Below are 10,402 nucleotides of genomic sequence, written 5' to 3'. Positions count from 1 at the left end.
CTCCCAGTCTGCAGAGATATCTCAGCAAGTAAAGTGCTTGTGAACAAACATTAGGAGCAGAGTTTGGACCCTCAAGAAAAGCCAGATGCAAGTCTGTAATTCCAGAGTGCCTTACTTCAGCTAGAGTAAAGGGTTCAGAGCCAAAACAAAGAGGCCGTCTTCCATCCCATGCTTACACAGGTGGTTCTCAACATGTAGACTGTAACTCCTGAGGGTGGCGGTGGGGGTCAAATACTCCTTTTACAGAGGTCCCATATCAGATATACTGTACATCAGATATTTACACCATGATTCATAACTAGCAAATTACAGTTATGAGGTAGTAATGAAAATAGTTTTATAGTTGGGGTCACCACAACCTGAGAAACTGTGTTAAGTGTCACAGCATGAGGAAGGTTGAGCAGCACTGCTTTAATAAAGTCTTTTAGAAACAAGTGAGTAGTCAATGCTCTTTAGCAAAGGCAACTCCTACATTCTTCCTTGGCACAGCAGAGGTATCCTGTTCTAGCACCATCTGCACACTAAAGCTCCACCCTGGCACCATCCACTTCCTTTACTACTTAGTCCTGACGTTACCCTGCACAATGCATGGCCTGGGAACCCAACTGCCATGCCAGAGCCTGAAATGCTCACTGATAGTTTTGTTTGTTTGCTCCTTCTGCATTTTCAGTCTTACTCTGTAGCCCACATCGGCCTGAAACTTGCAACAATCCTGTTCCAGTCTCCTAAGTGCTAGGACTATAGCTATGAGCCAATAAGCTTGCTTCTCATTTTCCTTTAGCCATTTCTGTTTCCCAATCTCTTTGGAAGCTAAGGCACTGTATACTGTCCTGGTGTGCAGTAATAGTAAGGCAGACTGTGCCTGGCCCACATTCATCTTTCACTTGTCCTCCTTTTCCCTCCCTTGGTAAGGCAGCCTTAAAGGTGTTAGACATTTGTTACAGGCACGTGTGGCAGAAACATGGACAGACATTTTATGTCTTTCTATAATGTCAGAATGTACTAAGTAAAAATAAATCCACAACCTACATCAGTTTTGTTGGCTACAGTTTCCCAAATCTCCAGCAGACAGTTGGGAATCAGTTCTTTTAACTGTAATTATTAGCATTAATTCTCAGACCCACAGTATATACATGTTGTGTGTATATATGCACATATGTAACAGGATAAATGATGTCTAAGAGAGGCTACAGAATTCTGAGGCTTTCCTGAAGTCAAAGACAGAAAGCAGATACAAGCAACAGGAAGAGTCTGCATGCATTGGGCTAGAAGTCTTACAGACTGCAGGCATGGACCAGTTCACATCAAATACCAGTCCAAGTGACAGGACATCTCCAGGGTCAGTTTGATGTGAGCCAAGTGTCACCTGCGGGAGACTCTTTGCTTAAGCTGGAGACTGAGGCAAAGGCAAAAGGAGTGCTTGATATAACAATTATCCTATATGAGGCTTATGATAGGTAGTGGGGACAATTATCATACCTGTCATGTTTTGGTCTTGGGGCACTACTTCTTTTCTAGCCCCAGGTCAGGGGATGGATTACATGTAACATGTCAGTTCATGTGTGCTGTGCTTCTGATTACCATTTGATATATTTAGCTCTTGGTTTATGTTTCACACTGTGCTGGCAGATAATGATTGTTTGCTTGTGCAAGCAAGATGTAGACTCATTCTTTCTTGGCACTCATACTCAAAATAGAGTAACTCTGGTCATGGTTGTTGCTTTGTAAAATGGAATAACTCAAGGCGAGTATGGTGGTTTGAATAAGAACACTCCTATGGGTTCATATAGTTTAACTTGGTCTAAAGTAGGTGGAACTATTTGGGAAGGATTAGGAGGTGTGACACTGGGGGTAGGCTCTGATGTTTCAAAAGCCATTCCCTGTCAGCTTTCTGACTTGTGGTTGTTGTCTCAAGATGTAAGCTCCCAGCTAGTGCTCCAGTGCTCTGGCTTCCATGCTCCCCACCAAGATGGCCATGAACTAACCCTCTGAAACCATGAGCCCTCAAATTAAATGTGTTCTTTTACAAATTGCCTTGGTCATTCCTTTGTTTTATGACTGTAATAGAAAAGTTACTGAGGTCACTAGGCATAACCTAAAAGGTGATATTCCACATCATAGACCTGGTCAGAGCAGGCCCAGCCCATTCTCTCAGCATTAGTATGCAGTATGGAAGGTGCCTGGATCACCCCTGGAAGGGAGCCAGAGGTTGTTACTGATAGCCCTGAGCACACTATAAATCCACACCCTGCACCAGCTAATACTCCATTTCTGTTTTCTTTGACACTCTTGTAAAAGTTTATACCTACCACATCCATCATTCTCTCCTCAACCTGCTTCAATTTGGCTTTTATAATGATCCTTTTAAAGGCACACTTCTCAAGTCACAAATGACCTCCATTCTTTATCTATTTCATAGACAGGGTCTCCCAAAATAGCCTAGGCTAGTCTTGAACTTCAGAATGTCTGGCATGAGCCTGCCTAGTCCTGGGATTACTGGAAAGAGCTATGCCACCCAATTTAATGACCTCCATTTTGCCATACTCATTTAGAGTTCACTTAGAAAAGAATCCTCAGTGGTTTCAATTCTAGCAGCTGGCCCTGCCATCAAACATGCCTGTCACCATGTCTTCTGTACAAACACGTGTCTAAATCACCTTTCTAAAATTTCCATCATGGCAACAGTGCCCCACCCTCAGCCCTAGGTAGCATATACTAACAGTGTACCATACCAGCCAGGGTAAGTCTCCAAATGTACTGCATCAACTGCATGACTAAAGTTTCCAGTAGCAACCACTGACTCAGCTCAAACATGGCCTCTACAGAATGTCCTTCTAGAGCCCAGTCGGTTTCTACTACCCCCACCACCTTATTTTCTTTATAGAAATGCAGTGACGTTAAGACTTATGCATGCTTGTGTTTTGAGATAGGCTCCCTCATAGCTCAAGCTGGCTTTATAAACTCATTATATAGTGGAGGATGTCTTAGAACCCCTGCTACTCCTACCCCCACCTCCCAAATGCTGGGATGACAGACATGCCACCCAGTACTAAAACTACCACGTGTTAGTCTCTGTAAACCCCAATGACAAGCAGCCTTATCAGGTGTACAGTGACACCTTCCCCCAGCACAAGGTCTACAAATATCCATGAGAATTTCAACCTCCTATTTACTTTTTCTTTGAATAAAGACAATAAGTAGAAACTATGTCATACAGATATGGTTGAGTTAAAAGCTGAAGTATGCCTGCATTTGTGTGTGTGTGTGTGTGTTGTGTGTTCAGTGTTTTGTGGCTCATCCTAGCTTCAAAGTTATGATCCTGGAGCTTGGCCTCTGGAGCGCTGTACATAGTTCACCCTGCTAATTATTTTATTTTAAATCTTTGTGACTTGTTTATGGTTGTGTTTAACTAAAAGCACAACTGCTATTTATACTCTTTGAGAAGACACTTTGGAATTAGCAGATTGTAATTATTTCCTTCACTTTGGGGGAGTTGTATAACAGGATGACTTTTTAATGACAGGATAGTATATATTTTAATTATCCAACTCCCCCCCCCCACACACACACTTTGGCGTTCTTTGAAGCGCATGTAGAGGTAAGAGGACAACTTTTGGAAGTTGATTCTGTCCTTCCATGGATCAAATTCAATTTGTCAGGCTTATTAGCAAGCGCAATTACTCTCTAAGCTATCTTGTTGGCCATGCAAGATGATATTCTCTATTTCCCCTCCATTACTTGTTTTAGTCAGTAAATGACTGGAGAACGTAAGAGGTGGAGCCAGATAACCCTGAGTTACTTTTGTTGTTGAGACAGTCCACCTGCCTCAACCTCCAGCGTGCTGGGAATGCACTGCGCTAAACAGGGCTGGATAATCTTAAACTTAAATCGTGCAATTCCTTTCTAGAACTCTAAAGTATGGACAAGCTACTCCAAACCCCAATCAACTCTAATACTCGTGTATACAATGACATGCTAATACATCATAGACTAAGAGAGCAGGTGCGATTTAGCAACTGAAGGCAAACAAGATTCCGCCTGACCTGTCAAAGCACCAAAGTTCGGCCCTGGCCTTAGACCGTAGGTATCTCGGTCAATCTCTGGACGTCGTGTACATTTATACAGAATGGGGTTAGCGGCCTCGCAGTGCAGCTGAAAAACTTTGGTAGGTAAAAGACGTAATGTAGATATAGAGGGAAAATAAGGCTGCGGGGGTCCCCGTATGCAAATCTGCGCCTTACAGCCGAACGCGGGCGCTGGCGCTTCCGCACTTCCCCTCCAGAGCACCCGGACAGCTCTCCGGCGCGGGGGCGGAGATTTGCATGTGCGAAATCGGGAAGAGGGGGAACCACCGGTCGAAAACCCCGGGCGGGCCTCGGGCGGCCAAGGAGCGCGCCCCGTGCACCGCCCGGCCCGCCTCCGGCCGCTCGGCCAGCATGACGTCACGAACACGCCCCTCGGCTTTAAGCAGCGCTCTCTTGGACTCTGGAGGAGGGGGATTTCTCAGGGACCGGCGCCTTCTCACGCGCGGAGTCGTCGCTGCGCGCCCCCACGGAGCTCCCGGCGCGAGCGTGCAGGCTGTGGTGGCTCTGGAGGAAGTAAGCGCACTGGGCCGCGCGGAGTCGCGCGCCCGCCGCGAGGCTCCGCCCCCCGCCCCGGGTAGGCGGTGGCGCGAGTGACGTAAGCAGCGGGAAATCCCCCCCCTCCCCCCACGTTCCGCCGGGCGGTCCGCCCCGCCCCCTGCCCCTGCCGCGGCATCCTGGCAAGGCGACGCCAGGACACTAGTGACCGGAGCGCGAAGATTCGGGGGTGGGAAGGTGTGAGCCGCAAACCCAGAGGAGCCGGGAAAGAAGAGGAGGCCCGGGGGTGGTCCGAGGACAGGCGTCCCGGCTGCGGAGGCTGCTCAGCCTCCTCACTGGTTGGCTGACTGACGGGCTAGCTGGCTGCCTGCCTGCCTGACCGGCTGCCTGGCTGACTGACTCACTGACTGACTGACTGGCTGCTGCCTTGCAGCCTCGGGCCGGACGCTGGAAGCTGCAGCGAGCGGCGCGCGGAGCCGAGCCATGGCCTCGAGTGAGTACCCGGGCGAGCACTCGCGGGTCACGGGGAGGAGCTGTCGGGGGCTCCGTTTGGGGTTGGGACGGTCTGCCTTTCAAGTCTTCTCATCTGGCAAATTGTCAGCCGTTTAAAAAGTTGCCCGCTCCGGGGTTTGCGTGTGAAATCAAAGCGGCGCACTGTAATCTGATCTTCTCCTAATAGCCAGAACCTTCGAAATTCCCAACGGTGTGCTTTTAGGATCACAGGGGGTAATCTCAGTAAAGGAGAGCAGAGAAGCCTCGCGTTTAAAGACTCAGTGGTATGGAGACCCAGTTTTACATTTTTGAACAAAAAAGAGGAACCTCCGGACCTCAGACGAGCTTTCTTTTTCTTTTAAGTCCAATCGTGCTAGCGGCTGACACTGGTACTGAATGTGGCGTGGCTGTGAAAGTCCTCAGTGGCGTTTTAATTCGTTCCAAGCGAAAACACTACCCCCGCCCCCACGAGCTAAAGATGTTGCTTGTCTAATTTACCTTGTAGAGACCTCGATCCCTTCAACCCCCAACCCCAACCCTGCACGCGCGTTTTGTTAGCAGCAAGAGGACGAGACGATATTTTGATTATGCTTTAAAGTAACTGGTAGGGTTGAAAATGTCATCATTTAATGTCAGTGTGTATCTGCTACTACTAAGTTTTGGATCGTCTGCTTTGAGGGGGACACATTTATAAGAAACAGTTTACAGGACAGGAGAGTTTAGTATGACAGCCGTGCTATATGTAAAGCAAGCACTTGAAGCAGCGAAGATGGTAGTGGGCACTTTCCTGGCCGTGGGAGCTAAAAATGACACCTTCGGTCTGTAGCAGGACGCTGACCCTTATCTTCCCAGTGACCCTCAGAAGAAGGCAGCCGACGTCTGGCAGAGAAGAGGAAGTAGAAAGCTTAGTGAACTCTTTAAGAGTTGAGCAGAACAATATCATAACTCCTGCTGTAAAGGAAACTGGGGTGTTTCACATGACACTTGATTTCAGTTTGTCTGTGGTTTTCATGAGAAAACAAGTGTAGTTTAAAATATTTCAACTTTCTCTTTACCCATTTAAATGAAGCCAGGCTTTCAGATGCTCTAGTAAATTCGTAAATTTAACTCATGTTCTGATTAGAAGCACAAAAAGGCTTTAAGTATTTAGTTCATTGGTAATCAGAAAGAGATTTTTGTATGAAATTTGTAAAGAGTGGCAAGCTTTGTTAAAACAGTTCTGTCCTTGTCTACCTAATAGAATCTTATTATATAGTGTATGAATGCAATACTTGAAAATTTTTCAACAGAAAAATCATTTATTAAAGAACTGTAAGACAGATATGATTTTAAAATGTAATACAATTGCAATCTGCCTAAGGACACATATTTTGTGCTGTTATAGAAATGATTCCAAAAGTTATAAAGTGGGGAACTTTTAAAAGAAATGGCAAGTTTTAAGGATTTAGAAGTTGGGTTGGGCTTGCCCAGCTTCTGTGAAGCCCTGGGTTCAGTTCTCAGTACTGTCAGAGAAAAAAAAAAAAAAATCCCAACAAACATAGAAAACAAATCTGCAAGTTGTAGTATCATTATCTTCTTGCTTTTTGATCTTTTATCAAGGGTTGCACTAAATGAGACTTCTTAAAATACACCATGTCATTTAAATTGTAATTCTGCTATTTGAAGTTTCTAGGCAAAAATATAGTTTAAAGGAGTCTGGGTACCTCATATCAGTTATAAAGACCAAATAGAGAAAAATTATGAAATAAATTTAAAATTCCCATTCCCCTTGAAATACTAATTTAAAAGCAACAAAACTGTTTAACTTATGATTATGTAATTTAGATTCTTTTCTTGCAATATAGTACTGAAACCTAGAAAAGCATCCATATTGATTACCAAGTATTGAGATCATTTGTTCATTCCTCTCCGATGTCATATGTAAATGGGTATGTGTAATTGAATAGGTGGTGCTTATAAATGTAAAGTGTCATAGATAATAATCTCCTGGGCAGAATTATATAAATGTCGTGAGAAGACAGGATTTTATATGATGATTCTAATTATTGTTCAGGTAAATTAGCAAATTAAGACTTCCTAGCTAGCCATTAATCTGTTTTTCATTGCCTTTTAAACAATACTGTGCTTTGTTCTAGCTTTTTGATAAGATTAATTATAGCAGGCAACATGGAAAAAAATGTTCCTGATCAAAGATCTGCATATTTAAGCAGTCATTATCCACACAATTGTATTCTATTTAAGTTAGCTGTCTTGTGTCCATATCTAAAATCTTTCATTATTTCCTAAAAATAACAAAATGGAGGGAGGTGCACAGTTGTCTTGTAAGACACATACTATTTTACTAATGATTAAGATTGTCTGTGGTGAAATGTACTTTAGAATTTAGAAAGTTTGTATTTAGTCACATTTTTTTCTTTAATATGATTCTGCTGTGTCACATAACAGGAACTATAGGAAGGAATTATTTTTGTGGACCTTACTACTCACCAACTTTTTGTATGAACTTCAAAATAACCTTTTTCCCCCCAATAAAAGTGAACATATCTGTGTGACAACTTACACTTTAATAATAGAGCTGGAAGTTAGGAGTGGCCAGCTAAAACAAATGACTTCCTTTTTTAAAAAGGAAGACTGTTCACAAATACAGATGTTTCAGAAATGCAGCACATGAAAAAGAGATAAAGGTGTTATAATAGTAGGTGATGTAACAACAAGAATGAATGGAGAAAATGGTGGATACAGGGTATATGTGGTCTCTTTCTCAATTTTTTTGTTTCAATTTTCTCCCATATGGGTTCTCTGCATGATTGTGTTTATGGGCACATGATCTGAATATTGCAGAGGAAGATATAATTTTTTTAAAAAAATGTTCCTTTGAAATTTGTGCTTAATTGGATCTCTTGTATTTTTAAGTCTGAAATCTTAATAGAGATGATTCGGCCCTGCCATGAATTTTTTATTTGAGGAAAGACTTTTAAACATTACTTTTGCATTCTAGTAGGTAAGAACCTCTCAGGACTGGTTTTTAGTTTGTTGTTTGTTTTGTTTTTCCTGTATCCACAGCAGTGATATCTTACTGGCTGTGGTTGGCCTTGTGATGAATACTCACCAGAAAGTTCTGCATGGAGATGATATTGGAAGTGTATGATTATTAGCTGCTTGCTCCTTTGCGTTCCAGGCAAAAGCTGCTTACCTAGGATTTCATGAGAAAGAAGCGCTCTAGTCAGCTGTTCTCAACCATGCTTAGTATGACCGTCATTTCTCTGCTGTGTTGTAAATAACAAGGCTCAGATATGTTTTATATAAAGGGAAATCAAAGGCTATCTTTTGACTGTTTTCTTGGTTTCAGTTGAATGAGGTTGGTTGGTTGGTTGGTTGGGTGACTAGGAGAATGACAACTTGCCAGACATTTTTTGCCTGTCTTATCCATAATTCTGTCTATGCTTGGATCCGAACACTGGGTTACTTCCCTGAACACTTTGCGTTGTGTTTACTTCTTCACGTCTTAGGCAGTTGGTCTTCAGAGTCCTTAGATTAACTTAGAATGTTTCTTCAGAAATCTGTCTGCACTTTATTCTTGAAGTGTTTCATTTCTCCTCAGATCTCTGTGAGGTTAGGTAATGGTTTGGCTTCTGATATACAGCCCCAGAACAAACTCTGTTCTAGGGACTTTGAATCTAAATATTCACCTTATATTCTTAAGATATTTGTATTTGTTTTTAGGTTAGAGGTTATAGCCATATCTGTTATTGAGGTTTTATGCTTAACAACTTTTTTCATGTTACATAAATTTAAAAGTTGATTTTATTTTGAAACTTGGTTGTAATTACACCTCTGCAGTTTAATGACACCTATGACTTTTATTCTTTCAAAAAATACTCTCATGGAAGAGTTTCGCTCTATCATTCCTTCCCTAGCTCTTCTGTGGCTATGGACCCAGAAGACATGCATCCATTTGGTAGTCAGATTTGTTAGTTCCTTGGATTACGACTGCCTCACTGCTATATTATTAAAAATTGTTACTGCACTGTGTATATATGTGTTTATGACAGGCATAGTGGTCCATTCCTTCAAACCCAGCACTTGGAGGCAGAGGCAGGCAGAGCTCTGAATTCAAGGCCAATCTGCTTTATAAAGCAAGTTACAGGCAATCCAGAGCATACAATGAGACTGTCTCAAAAAAAAAAAAACCAATAATAATAATCCTTTTCCTCAAAATGTTATATTATTTTAAAGTTTTAGCATCTCTAAAATGAACAGCAGTTCTCTTTATGAAGAGTAAAGTTAAGAGAATCTGTGAGAAATACCTATGTGTGTGTTTTAATTGGTATTATAATTAATTATATGTAACATATTCTCATTGTGTACTTAATTATGGCTTCTCATTCTAGCAATAATATTTTTGTTGGTATACCTATTTTATATATAATTGTGACAATTGATCTATTTTTAATGTTTCTAATGTAAAAGAAATTTCTAATTTCTTTTTAATCTTAAAATCTAATTTTTAATTTTTTCAATCTTAAAACTCATACTTGAGATTTTAAATAGGCTCAGTGTTGTCAAATAGCATTCTCTTGCACCTAAGTGCAAATGAAATCATAACTGTATTGCAAGCATTTTAGTTATAATTCAAAAATTATTCTAGTAGATATTAGCAATTCAAAATATATAAAAAATATATTTGAAAAATATGGAGACCAATCCAGACTTTACACTTGTCCTGGTTAAAGAAAAATTCCTTAATTAAATTGTTTAGAAACAACTTTGAAGCCATTTCTGTGCTTTTAAAACCCATATGACTTTCTGTAATCTTAGGCGAGAGTATTTGTCTTCCCTAAGGCTCCTTGGTTTATAATTTTTCCTTTGTACTCTCCATGGAGGACTACAGTTTTTCATTTTTCATCTTCAAGAGGAATGGCATTGTAAAACAGTACCAAGGAAGAACATGATTGGATCATTCTACTGACACATGATACCAATGATTTCCTAGCTAGGAGGGCTACAGTTAAATCAGAATATGAACAGATATGAGGAAGCATGAAGGTGTAGTTGTTCTGGTACCTACAAAGTACTGGGTTTTTTTTTTTTTCGGTTATTGAGGAATATAATAAGGAGGGACTGATTAATCATTAATATAGTCCTTTAATTTTTGAATCACTGACACAAAAGAGCTTTGGAATTTTAATCTTCACACAGATATTAATTTAGGACATTAATGAGTAATACAATTTCTACCATTCAGTAACTTGAAGAAGTAAAACATGTAGTTTTATTTCAATAACAAAGCTGGGTATGGTGATAGAAATCTGTAGTCCTGGTATTTGGAA

At 41.3% G+C, this 10,402-nt stretch overlaps 1 protein-coding gene across 1 annotated transcript in view; it reads left to right on the top strand.

The window, feature by feature from the left end:
• The first annotated feature begins 4,762 nt into the window (after nt 1-4,762).
• The window catches only part of Rel (REL proto-oncogene, NF-kB subunit), a 29,495-nt gene continuing 23,855 nt past the window's right edge, over nt 4,763-10,402 (top strand). The window contains exon 1 of the mRNA XM_021177498.2: nt 4,763-5,073. Coding sequence (XP_021033157.1) covers nt 5,064-5,073 — 10 coding nt within the window. The 5' untranslated portion in view covers nt 4,763-5,063. The remainder of the gene's footprint in view (nt 5,074-10,402) is intronic.

The sequence above is a fragment of the Mus caroli genome, chromosome 11 (genome assembly GCF_900094665.2).
Source record: "Mus caroli chromosome 11, CAROLI_EIJ_v1.1, whole genome shotgun sequence".
In the NCBI taxonomy this organism is placed as follows: domain Eukaryota; kingdom Metazoa; phylum Chordata; class Mammalia; order Rodentia; family Muridae; genus Mus; species Mus caroli.
This window is presented reverse-complemented; position numbering and strand designations above follow the sequence as displayed.